Source organism: Diabrotica undecimpunctata, chromosome 1 (genome assembly GCF_040954645.1).
Source record: "Diabrotica undecimpunctata isolate CICGRU chromosome 1, icDiaUnde3, whole genome shotgun sequence".
Taxonomy (NCBI): Eukaryota; Metazoa; Arthropoda; class Insecta; order Coleoptera; family Chrysomelidae; genus Diabrotica; species Diabrotica undecimpunctata.
In genome coordinates, this window is record NC_092803.1 from 178205228 (window position 1) to 178224762 (window position 19535).

At 32.9% G+C, this 19535-nt stretch overlaps 1 protein-coding gene across 2 annotated transcripts in view; it reads left to right on the top strand.

Annotated features, from left to right (window-relative positions):
* Positions 1-1915: 1915 nt before the first annotated feature.
* LOC140432612 (uncharacterized) overlaps positions 1916-19535 on the top strand; it is a 32388-nt gene continuing 14768 nt past the window's right edge. The window contains exons 1-6 of one of the 2 annotated variants that reach the window (XM_072520640.1): positions 1916-2124; positions 2320-2609; positions 2927-2964; positions 3712-3892; positions 9824-10311; positions 16706-16986. In XM_072520640.1, the coding sequence (XP_072376741.1) occupies positions 2374-2609; positions 2927-2964; positions 3712-3892; positions 9824-10311; positions 16706-16986 (1224 nt within the window). In that variant the 5' untranslated portion in view covers positions 1916-2124; positions 2320-2373. Of the gene's footprint in view, positions 2125-2237; positions 2610-2926; positions 2965-3711; positions 3893-9823; positions 10312-16705; positions 16987-19535 lie in introns of those variants that run through there. The other variant, XM_072520639.1, reaches the window with a different exon arrangement.

Here is a 19535-nt window from a genome sequence, read left to right on the forward strand (position 1 = left end):
CTGTTTCGAGCCGCAGCGAGCAAGTTCATGATTGCCAATATGATTTCCAACATCCGAAACGGATATGAACCAGAAGAAGAAGAAGAAAATTAATACAAAATACAACTATGAGATACAATAGAAGAGAAATGAGAAGGTGAAGCATCGAATTTTATTTATATATTTTCACGAATCCTGTAATTCACGCGATTCCTACTGTAAATCCCCTAATTATTTATTTTATAAATCCCTAGATTTTTGTAAATCCTCTAATTCCTGCTCCAGAATTTGCTTCTCCTTTCTGAAAATATATAAGAATCTATTTTTGACAGAAATCTATTTGGTAGGATAAAATAAAGATTCCAAGATCTTGGACAATTAGCGACATCTGATAATAGCATCGTTAACTAGTTTACTAGTAGTTTTAATTATTATTTGTAATGAAAGATCGCTTATTGAATACTGTTTAATACCAAGTGGTTTTATACCTGAATTAAAGAAAATGTTATTATAATAGGCCTATTTAGGTAAATATTTGAGTCGGTCAAAAATCCCTAGATTTTACACTAAAAATCAAAAAATCCCTTTGTCCCTTTTATATTTGTTTCTTATTCTGTGCTGTTATACTGAAATATCCCTAGATTCGGGATAAATCCCTAGACCTAGCAGCCCTGTCAACATTGACATAACCAAACTTATATTTGCTTATATTTGACATTTAATGTAAGCTTAAATGATGTCAGAGTTGCCATATTCTCAGTTATTTCATACTCTCACATTACATAAAGATGAATTTAAAAAAATTCATAAATATATAATAGAAATACATTGAAATGATATACAAATTCATAGTTTTTAATTAAATTGTATTAAAGATAAAAATGAAGATAAACTAAACTTAAATTTATTTTAAAACTTAAACTTAATTTATCAAAACTGAATTGCCAGAAATAATTTACAATGTTTAACTTCATTTAAAGTAAAAGAAAAATATTTATGAATGCTGTTTTATACTTATTCTAAACTTGTAGCTTCTCATAACATAAATTATAATTTCGTAAGAGTAAAGTAGACTTTACACTACATTATTTTATCATATGACAATATCATATGAGATTTGTTATGATTTCTCGTTTCTATGATGTTTTAAAAAATCGTGTTTACACTGCATGATAAGTTATGACTTATGATATGAGTGACAATGAGTGAGGTTTTCTTGATTTTTCTTTTTGTTTATGGTCATAGAGATATTAGACACAGTATAGGTATCAACTATTAGATTTTGAAACCATTATAATGGAAAATAAATCGTTGATTGCATTGGCTTCCCGACTTTTAATAATAACACGCCGGCAACAACTGCGTACAGATTACAGCAGTAAGAAGAAAAAGATCAGACACCTTTGGGCTTGCAGGTGGCTCTTACGAAGAAATTGTGGACAGGGTATATCAAATTTATTGTTGATATTATACCAAATTAAAAATAATTAATAAAAAAACTAAACTAAAAGTATGACTAAGAAGACTATAAAACACTAAACTAAGAATAAAATAAACTAAATAAATAATAAAAGAAAAATACGATACAATAGCACACATTAGATAATAGGTTTAATATCAATGCAACAAACAAAAAATAAATAAATAAATAAAGAATGTTGTCTCTTGGTAAGAGAATGTCGCTGAATTGACATAAGAATAAGGCGCGATATTCAAATATGTTAATGTTACCCGTATTATTACCGAAAATCATATGATTTTATCATGCGGAATAGGCACCCTCCTATTCTCCTGTGACAAGCTATGACGAGCCGCATGACAGTGCTTATGACAAAATCATATGACAAATCACACAGTGTAAACATGTAAATTTCACTTTATGACCAAATCACATGATAAATCATGTAGTGTAAAGTGTGTATTACTTTATATTTTTTTAAACATTCATACATATTTTACAAAAAAAAATATATGGCAACACTGTGACGCGGTACTTTGAGGAAAATATATTTTTGATTATGTTGGATAGTTAGATCATTGTTGGACAACAACTTGCTTAAAAAGAATATACGATACCATAACAACTAATCGCTCCACTCTAGACGCTCTAGTCTAGCTCTACATACGCTGTGCTGTAATGTGTAGGTAGGTTATGTTCAGGAAACAGGAGGAGAAAGGAAACCCGAAACCCATCTTTACCGTACCCATCCCCCCATATCAGATATATACTCTGACCTGAACCATATTTAACTATACTTTTATTATTATCCACACATTAAGTAAGATGTTTGGACGTTTGGAGTTGCAAATACATATAAGTAAATTGTAGTTGATTTTTAGGTTTACTATACTACTGTACTGTTTACTATTTATGATAAAAACATAAGAAAGATAATGGCACAGTCTGACACAATTGATGATTCCCGTTTATTACCCAAAACAGTAAAAGATGAATTTTGTAATAATGATGTTTCTACTTTGGACAAATTCAATGGAAAAGCTATAGATTTTCAATTTTCTATCCAGCCAAAAGTTGAACAATCAGAAATAAAACATGAAGTTGAGGAATTAGAATTTGTGGGAGAAATTATAGAGTTTTCTGATAATGAACTTTCTGATTTAGAAGAAAGGTACCAGATCAGCATTTTTTAATTTTTTATTTTACTAATAATTTTAATGTAGTATCTGCATTGTTTTAGCCAATATTATTACGATTATCCAAAAATTCATTCTTTTAAATAAATTTTTGCATATTTAAGGTGATTCATTTGATTGCAGCATTACATAAATAGTTTTTGTTATATTAATAGTCTATATTTTTAGATTTTTCTAAATTTTACTCATTGAAGTTTATCAATTTACAGTAACTCTGAAATATTGTTAATTTAAATACCTATTTTTTACATTAGTCCTTATATAAAACTACATACATTATATTTGTTTTTAGTCATGAAGAACCTAATTATTGTACCTCAAAAGTATCTTGTAAGTATCTTTTAATTATGGAAAATTTAATTATTGTATTCAATTTATTTATCTGTGCCTGCATTGTAAAGAATACAATCTCAAAATTTTATAATTATACGGCAGTTTCTATAATTTTTAGCTATTAAAATTTGGTTTTCTCTCTAGCATACTCAGGTAACTTATACCTACCTACCCAGGTATACAGAACTTAAGGAAAGAAGTTGCAAAGGAAATGGTTGTATAATTTTTTTTGTCAAACGAATATAATATAGATTTCTTTACTAACTCAGTGGACAGGATCAGTAAATAGTCATCAAAGGTTGAATTTCTGGTGGAGTAGTCAAGATTAGGTCTCGCTGGAAAAACATGTAGGTGTTTATGAATTAAGCAAACAGTTTCTAAAATATATAAATAGGGAAGAGATACCATATTGCTCTTTTTTGTAATTTAAAAATAACATTAGATTGGGCAGCTGTATTAGAACCCCAAAAAGGAAGACCACATCGAAGATGAGACTTGAACAAAGAAAAATAAGTTATTTTGGAAGATGCTAAATTGATTTTCTTCAAAACATATCTTATTGCATAGCAGGCTGAGGCTAGTTTCTTACTTAACAAATCGATATGAAGGAACCATTTAAGGTTGCTGTCCATAAAAATACCAAGAAATTTTACAGACTCAATGATACTGATCTGGCTGTTATTAAGAAGTTTGCATAAAGAATAAGTTTCAAGATATAAGTTTTACAAAATATCTTTGTTACAGATTTGTGTGAACAATGTAATGTGGAATCTTGTTACCAAAATCATGACGTGCATGCAGATTTTATTCGTATTACAACTAAACCATTAAATCAATTAAAACCATATGAATGTACTACATGTAGATTAACTATGTTTAATCCTACAATAGCCTTATTTCATTTGTCTCTGCATGACAAAGATAGGTAAGTTCATAACAATTCATTTTATTTACACATTTCAAACCATGACAGTGACCATATGACCTGTTTCAAATTAGTTGTTAGTTTACGTTTACCCTCTAAGGCTTATCAGATTTATTAGGTTGGTTGTGACTGATACTGTCATGTGATATCTCCTATGTTGCTATATGTTCAATAATAACGAACATAGGATGTAGTGTCCTTTTTGTTAGTCGTCTTGTTCGTTTTTCTTATCTTAATATAATGATTATCCCCTCCCCTTTAATTTAACACATGACACACCCCAATCAAATCAATAACAACAGGGATATGATGTGATGCCAGCGCTGGGGTTTGCGTTATGGATAGGCAGACGGAATAAGCAAATTATATAAATTGATTGTGTATACATTCAACATACTTCTTAAGAACAGTAATTATTTAATAATAAAGTATATTTACTCACACTTTATAATAGATTTTTGTTGACAATAGGTTAGAAGTAAATGGGTACATTACGAATAAGCTATAGACTCGTGTTTGCCACTTCTGATGATATTTGAATAATATATGCATAAAACACTCATTTTTATTTCACATTTTGTTTCAAAGCTTTGCCCGTTAGTCAACCATTTTTTTAGTGGGTACAGTTTTTTGTAAACAAACATGTTAGGTTAGGTTAGTGATATAAATAACAATAAAGTGCATGTGAACATATAATTAAGATAAAAAATACAAAAAAAGTCAAGTTATTGAAAAAAAGAAATACGAAAATAAAGAAAAAGTGCCTCAATTAGCAAATCAATTTTTTCAATCGATTATTATTATGATACATGTAAGAAAAGGATTAATGCAGCACTGCATGACGGATTTTATATTAGTCATCGTTGGAATGCATTTGACAAGACGGCTGTGATAAGATGCTTTATCCAATATTATGACAGAGTTACTACCTACGCGCTGGAGAATGTTCTGTTTTCTGGAATCACTTCGAGAAGCAATTTGGAGTTCATGTCTTTATGATAGTTCCGGTTTTCTTTGATATAAAAACAAGGGCACCATTTGATTGTGTATAAAATTGATTGAGGTAAAATCTTTAATTGTAAATTTCTAATAAAATAATTCAATTAAAAAATAAATAAATGAAATAACGACAGCGCTGGAATTGTGGAATTTCCCAACGGTTAACAGCTTTAAAATTAGTCTTAACAATGAATCACCCTTTTCAAAAAACTGTCAGAGTATAATACAACCCTGGCAACTATCAAATTTGTCTCGAATTAAATGCAATAATCTACGATGAGTCTAAACCGCAAGAATACGTCACAACTGAAAGAAAAGTTTTAGAAGAACCATGTGTAAGGCCAATTTTTTAAGCCTGTTTTTAACCCTCCAGTGGGCGCGCGCGTACTCTGACTCTGCATTTTTATATCTTCGTGTATCATCATCATCAGTGGCTCGACAACCCTTTTTGGGTCTTTGCCTGTTCCAGGATTCTTCTCCATTCTGTTCTGTTTCGTGCTTTTTTTCTCCAGTTTATTATTTTTAAGATTGTTATATCATTTTCTATTTGTTCTAAGTATCTCAGTTTCGGTTCTTTCAGTTTCTTCCTCTTGTTCTTTTTCCTACTGGCATCTGTTTGAATATTTTGTTTGGTATTTCGCCTTCTTCCATTCTTTCTACATGTCCTATCCAACGCAGCCGTCCTATTTTAATGAATGTTATAATATCCGGATCCTGGTATATTTTGTATAGTTCAGAGTTGTATCTTCTTCGCCATATTCCGTTTTCTTTTGTGGCCTTATATATGTGTCGCAAGATTTTTCTTTCGAAGGTGGCTAACAACGTTTCCTCTCTTTTAGTGAGTGTCCAGGTTTCTGAGCCGTATGCGAATACCGGTCTTATTAGGGTTTTATATATTTGGCATTTTGTTTTTCTTGCGACGTTATCTGATCTTAGTTGCCTAATTGAGCCATGGTAACATTTATTTGCGTATATCTTCTTGTATAACTCGCCTTAATTTGTTCTAACACCCTGAACTGATCGATTCATGATTAGTACGGAGGCACGGCTCAATTGATGCGGAGTGTAACTCCGCGCGCGCCTGACCGCAAGAACTACAAGAAGGTCGCCAATGGTCGTTTTTTATGCTTATCTGAATATTGCTGGAATCAACAGTCAAGTTGTTTATTATGCAAATAATACTGAAGAGAAGACCATCGTAAGACGAAAATTTTTACGATGTCTAGGTTTTGCGTTACTTCAAGAACATTTGCGCACAAGGGCTTCAATAATCTCATTACTATCAACTTTGAAACTAAGAATTTATGGTTTTCAAGAAGAATAACAACAATAAAATATATCTACGCAATATTTTAGTAAAAGATGCCACAAATTTATGTGTTCGGAACTTGCCAATTTTATATGCAATAACTGCTATGGAAAATAAATTGTTTTCAGTCCTTTTTGGTAAAAATTACTGTTTTTTAGAATTTTTTTGTTAAAATTTACGTGTGTAAAGGCCCGTTTTCACACTACGTCTTATTGTACGTTTTGTGGGTCATATAAAACGTACGACAAAATGTACGTTTTGTCCAGTGTATACACAGTGTTTTCTACCCCATTTCTAATTCAGAGTCTTCAGTTGTGTGAAGTTTGTTTAGTGTTTTTTTTTATTATGGAGGAAACACAATTTTATTTTTTCAACTACAAAGATACTACGACTGATGAAAAAGGGGATGAAGAGGGAAAAGACAAGATGGTCAAGAGAGTGGGCTTCTAAAAAGAAACCAGTATTCTCACGTCTCGTTACTAAAAGAGGCGAACCAGATGACTGACGCAATTATTTGCGAATGGACACCTCAGCCTATTGTCAATTGCTAGAGTTGGTAACACCATACATATTGAAATAAGACACCTCATGAGAAAAGCCATTACACCCCATGAAAGACTCACAGTAACTCTCAGATATCTTACAACAGGACGCAGCGTCAAGGACTTGGAGTTCACAATCATAATATCCAAACCAGCGTTAAGCCAAATAATTCCTGAAACCTGTAATGCAATCTACTTGGTTTTAAAATATAACTACTTAAAAACTTTTATACAATTCAATAAATTCCCCGAGAAAATCGTGGGTGCATTGCCGCAAATCTGACATTATTAGGCTTTTTTTGGGAAAAATGAAACGAACTGCAGTGGAACTAGTCGTCAAATAAGTCAAGACCGGACGACTTGTCTGAACATGTATTTTCACGTAACGTTTTATCCTATCAGTTCTCGCAAAACTATGCTTGTCCCATCATTTCTACGATCTGACCTTGGATTTCATTTCAATTCGACAAGACGTACGTTTTGCTGTTTACATGCCACGTTTTATTGTATAGGATTTGTCCTATCCAACAAAACGTACAATAAGACGTAGCGTGAAAACGGGCCTTTAAAATTTTTAACATTTTTTTTTTCATTTTCTATATGAAATATATCTTTCGTTTTTGTTAAATTTTGTTAAATAATTTTCTATAATTTTAATTAAAAGAAACAAAATATTTTTTCAGGTAATTATTTTAATTAAAATTAACTAATTCGCGACCTTCTTCTTCTTCTTCTTTTGGCATCATAACCCTGGATGGGTATTTGCCTGTCTGGCTATGTCCTTCCATTCAGATCTCTCTTGTGCTCTTCTTCTCCATTGTCTTATGTTCATTGTTTTCAGGTCGTCTTCCACGTCATCCAACCATCTCGTTCTGGGCCTTCCTTTTTTTCGCCTTCCTATGGGCTTCCATTGTAACATTTTCTTTGTTGTTTTTGCATCGTTTTGTCTCTGCACATGTCCCAGCCATGACAGTCTTTGACTTTTCACAAATCTTACAATGTCATAACCTTCATTTAACTCATTAACCTCATCGTTTCTCCTGATTCTCCATGTGCCATCTTCCTCTTGTACCGGGCCATATACTTTCCTCAGTATTTTTCTCTCGAATGTCCTGAGTTGGGCTTCATCTTTTTTCGTCATTACCCAAGTTTCACATCCATAGGTTACTACGGGTCTAATCAGTGTTCTGTAGATAGTCATTTTGGTTCTTTTGTCTAATAATTTCGATGTCATCAATCTTTTATTAGCATAGTATGTACGATTCCCGCTGGAAATACGTGCATTAATTTCGCTACTTACGGAGTTCTTCTGATTGATTTCTGTGCCGAGATATGTAAAGGCATCCACTCGTTCGATAGTATAGTTGTCTATTGTGATATTATTTTCATTGTCAGTTATTCTTTTGACTGTCATATACTTCGTTTTTGCTTCGTTTATTTTGAGACCTCTTTTTCTTGCTTCAGGATCAATTTGTTTGAACACTTCCATTAGTCGTGGCTTATTCCTACTAATGATGGCTACATCGTCTGCATATGCAGTAATTTGTACTGATTTGGTGTTTATATGGCCGGTTATATTGGTTTTTCTGATGACTGCCTCAAGAACTAGGTTGAATAGCATGGTTGATAGGGCATCTCCCTGTCTTACTCCCATGTTGATGTTAAATAGGGGAGTCAGTTCTCCATCTACTCTGACTGCGGCTTTTGAACCCTGCAACGTCATTTTTATGAGGCTGATGTATTTCTTAGGTATACCTAGATTACAAAGGTCTTCCAGCATTCTGTCTCTATTCACACTATCAAAAGCTTGTTTAAAGTCTATATACATATTATATAGGTCTATGTCGTATTCATAAGCTTTTTCTTGTATCGTTCTTAGTATGAATATGTTATCTGTAGTGGCTCTATTTGGTCTGAATCCATTTTGATAATCACCAATTATATTTTTGGAGTATTCTAATAATCTATTGTAGATTATACTAGAAAGAATTTTGTATATTACATTTAGCAATGTAATTGGCCTATAATTCTGGCATTCCCTCTTATCTCCTTTTTTATATATTGGCTGTATGAGGCCAACTGTCCATTCCTCTGGCATTTGCTCCTTCGTCCATATTAATGTTATTAAGTAATGGATTCTTTCCCAGAGTTCGGATCCTCCATACTTTAATAATTGTGCCGAAATTCCGTCCGTTCCTGGTGCTTTATTGTTTTTTAGTTTATTTATTATCTGAACTACTTCTTCATAACTCGGATTTTCGATGTGCAGCTCCGCCGTATAATATATTGTCTCGTTCTGATCATTTTCGTTGTCTGCATTTAGATTTTCTTCGAAATATTGTTTCCATCTCATTATAATTTTTTGCTTCTCTGTTAGTAGTTCTCCGTCCTTGTCTTTGCATATCGTTAGTTTTGGTCTAAATGACTGTGTGCTTTCTTTTATGCATTTATAGAATTTTCTGCTTTCGCGTCTGTTGTTATGCTTTACGATTTCTTGTACTTGTTTTTTCATAGCCTCTCTTTTCTTTCTTCTGCATATTCTAGTCGCTTGTATTCTTTTTTCGTTATAAATCTCACTGCTAATTCTTGTGTTTCTTTGAAGTTGGTTAAGCCTAGCTTGCCTTTTTTCCTCTACTGCAGTTCTGCATTCATCATCATACCATTCCGCATTTCTTTGCCTTTTGGCTTTTCCGACAGTTTCCTCTGCTGACTCCGTTATAATTGTTTTTAATTGTCTCCATTCCTCCTCTGCAGTATCTTCCTCTCTAGTTCGGTTGAGTTTTATTTGGAGAGCATGTCTGTAATCTTGTCTCTTTGTTGCGCTTTTGAATCCTTCGACATTCCATTTTTTGATTTGAATATTTTTCCCTTTTGCTACTGTCGCTATTTTCTGCCGTAATTTTGCCCCTACAAGATAGTGATCTGAGTCAGAGTTCGCCCCGCGATACGTTCTGACATTAGTTATGTCTGTTGCCCATCTTTTTGAGATGAGTATATGGTCAATTTGGTCAATTCGCGACCTTGCATGTTATAAAACTTGCGTTATGTATAAACATATTCTTTTTAAACTGTTTCTTATAGTTTCAGGTGCTATAAATGCAATTGCATTCTCCTGGAATTTTCTGATTTTATGGAGCATATAGAGAAAGTTCATTCTAAAGACAAGGATATTTATCGCTGTCCCGAATGTAATTTTGTGACTTTCTGGCATGTCCAGTATGTTGCCCATAAGAAGAAGTTTCATGTTCCAAAATCGCTTCATAAATGCAAACTTTGTGACGAATTTTGGCCAACCAAAAATCATAATTTACATGAGAAGATGATACATATTAGACGCAAATATGAAAGGGATCCATATGTGTGTAAGAAATGTAATATTGAATTAGTTGATCGCGAAGAAATATATGATCACTTAAATATACATGGCGATATAGGAATATTTTGTAGTTTTTGTGCGTTTACTTCCGAAAATCTTGAAGACCTTGAAAATCACAAAAAAAATAATCATGCAGAAGAAATTGAAAAACAAAGGATTCTACAGACAAAGTATAAAGAAACTACGGAGAACGGTACGTACTAAATTTATTATTTTATTATAAAGCAAAATAAAACTTTTTATTTTAATTAGGACGCCACTGAGTCAAGCGAAACGTGATAAATTTGTGCTCCATTATTTCAAACTATAATCCAAATTCAATAGGATTGTCAGGGCAGACATTTTGTATTTCGTAAACACTTAATAGTAAGCGGCTATATATTTATTTATCTTCTTCTTCCTCTTTATAAGCAATTCTGCTTGTTCATTGGAGGATTAATACCTCTACGGAAGGTTGTCACTCCATCTTTTGCGCTGTCGTCCGATACTTCTTCTTCCGATTGGTGACTTATCTCTTGCTATTTTCACGACACGGGTCTCCTCCATTCTGCTTATGTGGTTATTCCATTCTTTTTTTCTATTTTGTGTCCATTCATTTATACACTGTACGTTACATTGTCTTCTAATGTCTTCACTTCTCTTTCGATCTCTCAGCGTATTTCCTGTAATTCTTCTCAGTACTCTCATCTCTGACGTTTCCAGTAGCCTTTGCGTTGTGGCTGTGTCGGGTCTTGTTTCTAAGGCATATGTCATTATTAGTCTTACACTAGCTTTATAAATTCTTGACTTCATCTCAGTGTTAATGGGCTTCTTTCGCCATATAGTGTTATTAAGGCATCCTGCCAGTCTATTTGCTTTTTGTACTTGATCTCTCACTTCTTTGTCCAGGTGTCCATAGCTAGACAGTGTAATTCCCAGGTATTTTATTTCCATTACTTGTTCAATACTGATACCATCAATTTTTATTTTACATCTGGTTGGTTCTTTGCTGCCTACTATTGTTTTAGTTTTCTGAGATGAAATTGTCATATAAATTATTTTGCTCTTATGTTAAATCTGTGGCCAGTCTTTGTAGACTATCTTCATCTTGGACTATCAATATTGTGTCGTCTGCGTAAGAGAGTATTTTGATTTCTTTGTTTCCCATTCTGTATCCTCTTCCTTTGTTAACGGTTTTGATGATTTCATCTATGATCAAATTGAAGAGCATGGGGCTCAATGAATCCCCTTGTCTTATTCCGCTGCCTATTTCTATAGGTTCTGTAAGTTACCAATCTATTCTGACTTCCATTTTGTTGTTTTGGTAGATGTCTTCGATAATTTTTATAATATTTAGGGGAACTTCTCTATTATACAGAAGATGGATTACATCTTTGAGTCTTACTATGTCAAACGCTTTCTTTAAGTCAATCAGACAAAGAAATGCTGGTCTATTATACTCTAGTGATTTCTCAGTAATTTGCTTTATAACGAATATTGCATCTGTACACGATCTTCCACTACGAAAACCCTGTTGTTCATCTTTAGACTTATCTTCTGATTTATTAGCACTTGTAAAATTTTAGTTGTAAGTTTTAGCGTAGTATTTAATAAGTTTATACCTCTGTAATTTTCTGGCTGTTTTTTTATCTCCTTTTTTGAATAGTAGAATTAGTTAGCTCAATATTTCAGTAACTCTTTTGGTATCCCATTTTTAGCTGCTGCTTTTATGTTCTTCAGGTTTTCAAGTATTTTCCAAACTTCTTCTACATTTATATTAAGTTCTTCATTTGTGGTAATTTCTGGTGTTTCCGGTTTTAGCGTCATTTGTTCTTCCTCTGCATATAGCTTTTTTAGGTAGTCAATCCACGCACCCTTTTCTATATGTTTTGGTTCTATTAGTTCCTTTACCTCCGTTCTTTAACCTCTTATGAAGCGCCATATGTCCTTTTGCAGACCGTAAAAATCATGTTCCATTTCTTTCGAAAAGCGTTCCCAGTGATCATTTTTAATTTTTCTTTCAAGTGCATATGTTTCGTTTTTAATTGTCGTGTAATTATGGTATGCCCCTTGTGTTTTGGTTGACATGTATTTCAGCTAGCCTTTTTTCTTTTCTTTACATGTTTCCTTCACTTCTGTACAAAACCATGGAGTTCTTCGCATTGGGAACGATTTATTTTTATTTATATTTCTTTCACCAAGAACTTTCTTGGTCGAGGCTAAGATATTAGACTTAATTTTTGCTCAGCTTTCTTCGACTCCATCCCTTTCTGTGATATATGTGTTTCTGCTTTTTTCGGTTATTCTTTTTTGGAGTAGGTATCTTGTGGAATCATCCTATAAGCTTTCGACTTTTATCTTTGTGGTGTATTCTGGTGTTTTATTATTACATATGTGTTTTCATTCGGATTTTGCACAATATCAAATTATGATCGCTTTCTATTTCTGCTGATGTTAGTGCTCTTACATCCAAGATTTGAAAGGACTGTAACTTTCTATTCGACAGACTATAGTCTATAATAGATCTTTGTCCTCTACTATTTTCAAAAGTGTATTTGTATTGTTCTTTGTGAGGGAAAAATGTATTATTAATACGTATGTTGTTTATGCTGCAGAGGTCCGTCAGAAGGTCTCCGTTTTCATTTCTGATATTTTCGGCATATCGCTGTTTTATTCCTGGAGCTATATCATTGCCAACACGGGCGTTAAAATCACCCATAATGATTATATATTCATCATTTGGGGTCTCGTTTATTACAGTCGGAAGGTGTTCGTTGAAGTTTTCTCTTGTGGTGTTTTCTCTGTTGTTCTCTGGTGCGTAGATTGCTATCACATTCAGAGGTTTGACACTCAGTTTCATTTTTACGCTTAGTCTTCTTTCAGATGTATATTTACATTCTTGTACTTGGTGCAAAAATTTTTTGTGTGCTAACAGGGCGACTCCTTCTTTGGCTCTGGTTTCTTTCGCGACACCACTGTAAAACATCAGATAGTCATGTAGCATAATTTGACCCTTTCCTTTTTTCTTCGTCTCTGGTAGTGCACATAATGTCTATATTTTTTTCTAGAAGCTATTTTGTAATTTCCTGCTCTCTTGTGTTTAGAGACATTACGTTCCAAGTACCGATGCGACGTATATTTCTCTTTTTCCATAAATTTATGAGCACACAAATTTATTTCTTCATTATCATTTTTGTCGGTTACATCTGATATAAGTCCGAACTGGATAAACTAGCTTTATCCAGTTCGGACAGCTTATCAGTGTCGTTGAGGTATACGTGAATGTCAAGAGAGGGACAGGCGGACAGTGTTCTTTTTCGAAAGTAATATTCTTATTGTAATACGGCAACATTGTTAAAACTCGCCGGCAAATGGTGGAAATAAATAAATTAGGTGTTCAGAAGTATTTCATGAGCGCACAGTCGGGTAATATCAAAACTAGTGATGGGCGCATTTAAATGAAAAATAATCGGTAATCCGACTATTTGAAATAACCTGGTCATTCTGTTATTGAATCGGAATTCGAATGATAATCGGTTTTCGGTATAATCCACAACTTTGGGAGTATTCGGTTAAAATCTAACAACGTAACCACATCGCCTCACCTAACAAATCTCTAAATCGTTTTCTTTACAATGAAACTAAATGGTTATTCGCGTTCAAATGATCATTCGCATGCTTGTCACCACAATCGCCAGTTCGGAACCTGTGGCAGATCCAATGACTATATTATACGTCATTGGGCAGATCTCGGTCACTCTCGGTATAATACGAATGATCATCATTCGAATGTTAATCCGATTATGTATATCATTCGGATAAAGAGAATCCGATTTTTAAAATCATGCGATTATGCCCAACACTAATCAAAGCCAAGGAGCAGTACATCTGTTGATAAACAGGATAGAAGAAGGTGGTTATCTGTGAAAGAAATGCAAATGATTAAATCTGTTTGTGAGCGATTACGTAGAAGAAATTAAGAATGTTTATAGAGGACGTCGCGGCATTGTGTGGTGATTTAACGAAAGTATCGGCTCGTTCGGTTTTCCGAATAATTCAAGGTAATAAACCATTTCAAAAACCTATTCATAAAGGACGTACAAAAATTGTATTGGGCGATATTACGAAAAGTATAATCCGAAGAAAAGTTCATTAATTTTATTTTAGGAACGAAATGCAGATGCAGATGATACTTTAAATAAAATATCCATGCGTGTATTACAAAGAACATTACGTTAAATTTATTTTCGGTTTGTAAAGAAAAGTGGGAAAAGTTTGTTAATCGAGGGAGACTAACTAGTAATTTGGCGGAGAAAATATTTACAAAAAATTGATGATTTTATACGAAAGAATATAGATAGATATGGAAAAAATTTATTATCTGGACGAAACGTGGTTTGATGAGGGTCATACTGTTGTTGTGTATTGGCAAAAATCTTGTCTTATATGATATAAAATTTATTTATATTAACGAATTAACCTCAACCGAAAACCATTCACGTGTATTAAAGTAAATATACGTGTAGATAGCCACGGTTTTAGTGGCATCACTTTAAAGGACTATAATATATAACTTTTTGTATGGGAAATAAAATTGTTGCTTTTACTATTTTCCTTTAAATTTCATCATATTTTTTATTTCATTTTAATTTGATTGATTATTTAATCGTTTATCAAATTTAAAATAATAAGATTTAAAAAGTATGGCGCTTCATAAGACAACAAAGAAGCGAAATGAAAGAACTAGTTGAAATAGAACACATACAAGAGGATACATGGGTGGCCTTCCTGACAGAAATGTTTAAAAAACAAAACGAAGAACCTTTACCAGAAACGCCAAATATAATAACTGAGGAAAACACCGAAATCTCTCAAAACAATGCGAAAGAAGGAATAAACAAATTAAAAAACAGAAAGTCACCAGGAGAAGATCAAATACCAAATGAACTCTTAAAATATGGAGGGTATCACCTTGTACAACAACTGCAACTTCTTATTAATAAAATAATCACCACGAACAGAATACCAGATGAATGGAGGAGAGCGATCATGGTGATGTTCTTCAAAATAGGAAATAAGAAAGACCCCAATAATTATCGAGCAATAAATCTATTAAATACAACACTCAAATTGACAACAAGAATAATAGCGACAAAAATAAACGAACGAATATCTCTGCAAGAGGAACAGCAAGGATTTCGGACAGGAAGATCATGCACGGATCCAGTTTTTGTAATAAGACAAATAAAAGAAAAGTCGCTGGAATACAACAAACCAGCATATATGTGTCTGATAGATTTGAAGAAAGCGTTTGATAGAGTGAGAATTCGGGGCGCGATACATTTATTATATGAAAAGGGAATATCACTGGATTTAGTAAAAACCATTGAGAATATATATAAAGATAACATAGCTATGGTAAGATGTAAAGGAAAACTATCGCAACCTATCAAATATGAAACTGGCATTAGACAAGGAGATTCGCTGAGCCCATTAATATTTAATCTGATAATGGATGAAATCATAAAGAAAGTTAAAAAAAGAAGAGGATATAGAATGATGACCTACAAAGATTAATTAAAGAATTCGAAGATACGGCGCTCATATACAACATGGAGATCTCAACAGAGAAAACTAAAGCGATAGTGATATCAGCGGAACCGAGACGATGTAAACTAGTCGTAAATAACAAAATAATGGAACAAGTGATGGAAACTGAATACTTGGGAATAAAACTGTCAAGCTACGGAAAAGTGGAAAAAGTACAAAAACAAGTGAACATGGCAAACAGAGCAGCAGGATGTCTCAACAACACAATCTGCAGAAACTAATACCTCACAACGGAAACGAAAACCAGGATATATAAATCAACAATAAGACCGATAATGACGTACACCGCGGAAAAAAGAGCAGATACGGCGAAAACACAAAGACTACTGGAAACAACAGAAATGAAAGTCTTACGAAAAATAACAAACCAAACTCTAAGAGACAGAGTAAGAAGTGAGGAAATACGAGCGAGATGTGGTATAGAGGAAATAAACGCGTGGACCAAAAGAAGAAAAGTGGAATGGAATCAACACATCGAAAGAATGACAGAAAATAGAATAGTACGAATAGCAAGAGACAAATCGCCAAATGGAAGATCATTGGGACGACCGAGGAAAAGATGGTCAGACAGCATCAATTGAGGCTAAAAACCGAAGTAAAACAGGCATTAAGCCTATTTATAAAGTAGGAAGAAGAAGAAGAAATTTAAAAAGTTAATGAATTAAAAAAAAATTCTCCCCGGCGAGAAATCGAACCCCAATGCACTATCCAATACGACATTTTTAATCGTGTAAATGTCAAACGCGAGAAATTTAAATATTCTTTAAAAGTTATCTGAAATTTTTAACTTTTCTGTACAATTTTCTTAAATTTTCTTTCCGTAAGAACCTTATACACAGTATTAGAAAACTTAAAAAAAGTAGAATAACATCGGTAAAGTCGTTCTTAAGTTGTGGCATGATATAGGTATTCAGTTTTATATAATAGAATAAATTGACAAATGTATGATTCATTTAACTTCACATTTGAATAATCGGCATTATTTATTGTAATTTTAGATAATGATGTATTCTGTGAATTATGTAATAGATACTGGCCAGATAATAATCATAATGCACATGAAAGAGTGTTACTAGTTGAAAAACAAGTAACAAAGGATAATCAGTATAAATGTAATGCATGTAATGAACTGACCTATGACCTACGAGAAGTTTACAAACATGTGAATCGGTATTGTAGGTATACTTTTAAATGTCCATTTTGTTCAAAAGTGTTTCAAAGGAAGTGCTCTATAGATCCACATATTATAAGAGAACATCCAGATAAAGAAGTAGGAGCGGTAAGTTTTACATATCTTCTATTTTAAAAAATAAACATTAGGTACCCTGGGATATCGGATAAAAGTGAAGCTTCTTATGAATAGTACATCAAATCCAATTAATGATAAAGTCACGTTGAGATGGCAGTGTACGGATATAGGATAACAGCGTTGCCAATTCTACTGCCATTGTAAGTTTTGCTACTTTTGTAAAATAAGCAGGGCCAAACTCACGGTAAACTAAGATATGTTTAGGTAAGCTAAAGTTGTTAATAGAAAATTCGTGAATGAAATAAATGGTAATAATTCCTAAAATGCTTTTATACATAATACCGCAGTTAATAGGGAAAAAATATGAAAAATATTCTACAGGTTTTTTAATGTTCTAAACGGTAGATAAGGGATAACTGATGATAATTCCTTGAAGAATTACAGCCAATTTTACTTTGTTTATTTTTTAAAGAAAGATGAAGTTTGGAAAAAATCATTTTTTTGCCTATTTTGTTCCTCGTGCATTTTAGGGAAAAATGTTTCAAATAAATGTTGCAGATCTTAAACAGTTTTTTAATTTTTTAGTTTGTAAATTAAAATACATAAACAAATGACTGAGATAATTGCAAAAAACCCCTAATTGAGGCCCCTAGAACACAAGGGTGTAAGTGCAGTTGCTTATCACTTAGCAACTGATATCAAACAACAGGCACGTACTTTTGGCTTCAAACTTTCTACATTAACAACAATAACACCATCAAAAATTACATGTCATTGAAAACATGCTGAAAACTGAAAAAGTGCTACCTAGGTTTTTAAATTTATATCGAACTTTGAACAAAGATTTTTCAAAACTTTGTTTTTGGCACTTACACCCCTTGTGTTCTAGGGGCCTCAATTGTGCACTAATTTATTAAATGTTCATAACTTTATTTTTTGCATAATGACGTCTAATATAACTACTTGAAATTATGTCTATTAATGAGTTATTTAAGTGTGCTACATTTCAACCAGATCAACTAAATATTTTATTACCTTTACTGAGAAAAGAATACCCACGAAAAACAATTTTCAATCATCTTCATTTTCATAATCTAGTTCATCTTCAGAGTCATCGTTTAATGAAATTCTAATAGGTTCAATGTCATCTTGAATGTTGTCTACTGTCCAAAAATTATTCTCCAATTTTATAACATGGTTGACGTAATTTTTCCAATGTCCATTGTTCTGTACTTTATCATAACCTTCATAAATCAATGTTTTAACGTCGTTTTGTTTGAAACTTGAATTCTTAGAGGACACGTACCGTTTCACTTCACTCCACACCATTTCTATTGGGTTCAGTTCACAGTGATAAGGCGGAAGTCTTAAGATATGTACATCTACGCGGCATTGTTCGTCACTGTGATTCCTGTATTTTTCACCAATACAATCAGTTTTGTATTTGTCATAAATATTTTTAAATACATTAGCAGTTTCCAGAAGTTCATTTTTTAAGTAATCTTCTTCAAAATAAATGTCCTTTTCATAGAGCCACTCCTTAATTTGACGTTTCACCCAATATTGTTTGGGAAAATTTAATTTCCTAGAGTGATAAGATGCATTGTCCAAGATAATGACATTCTTTTTATTTTTTGGGAGATTCGGTATTAACATCTCTTCAAACCATTTTTCAAATAGATCTCCGTCCATCTCTTCATGGTAATCTTCAGCACCTTTTTTGGCAAGAAAAGTGATGTCAGCACCTTCAACAAATCCGTCTTTGTTTCCTGCATGGACTAAAACAAATCTTGGTCCTTTTCCGGTCGGAGTTTTTAAACCTGTGGTAAGTCCATTTACGAAAGCCTGTCGGCTATTTTTTATTGTTGTATCTTGCCATACTTGCCCATTGGTTATTCCAGTATTAACCCATGATTCGTCCATATAAATGATATTGGCTCCTTCGTTCCTCAGTTTCTTTATTTCCCGGAGATAGTGACGCCTCCAAGCGACTATTTCTTGTTTTTCTATTAATATTGAATTTCTACCTTGTTTGCCATATATAAAACCCATGTCGTGCAATAGTCTTCTCAACGTACTCTTGGAAAAATTCGGAAGATGCTCCATTTGCTTAATTTTTTCTAGTACTACGTCAAGGGTTGGAGGAATATTGTCCATAAAAAAACCGTGCACTACTTGTCTTATTCTAGACCGAGTTGCTTCATCATATCTATTCTCACGACTATTCAAATAACCGGTTCTTTTTTTTCTTATAGGAGTTACGAGTGGACCATTTTTACTTTCACTTCTATATCGGAATATCGTTCGCTCAGAGACTCCAGTCATAGCAGAAACTTCCCGCACTATTGTTGATACACTTTTATCATTATTACTGTTTGATAAATAGTTAAAAACATTTAACACTATTTTTTTGCATTCACTATTTAACAAATTACCGTTTTTGAATTTTATTACACTCGCGGCCATTTTGACACTGACACGACACAAACGTCTGATATCAACTGAAAATTCTTTTAATGACTCTCAAGTATTTACCTGAATTTATAATTGCTGGCATTAGACAATAATTTTGAATTTAT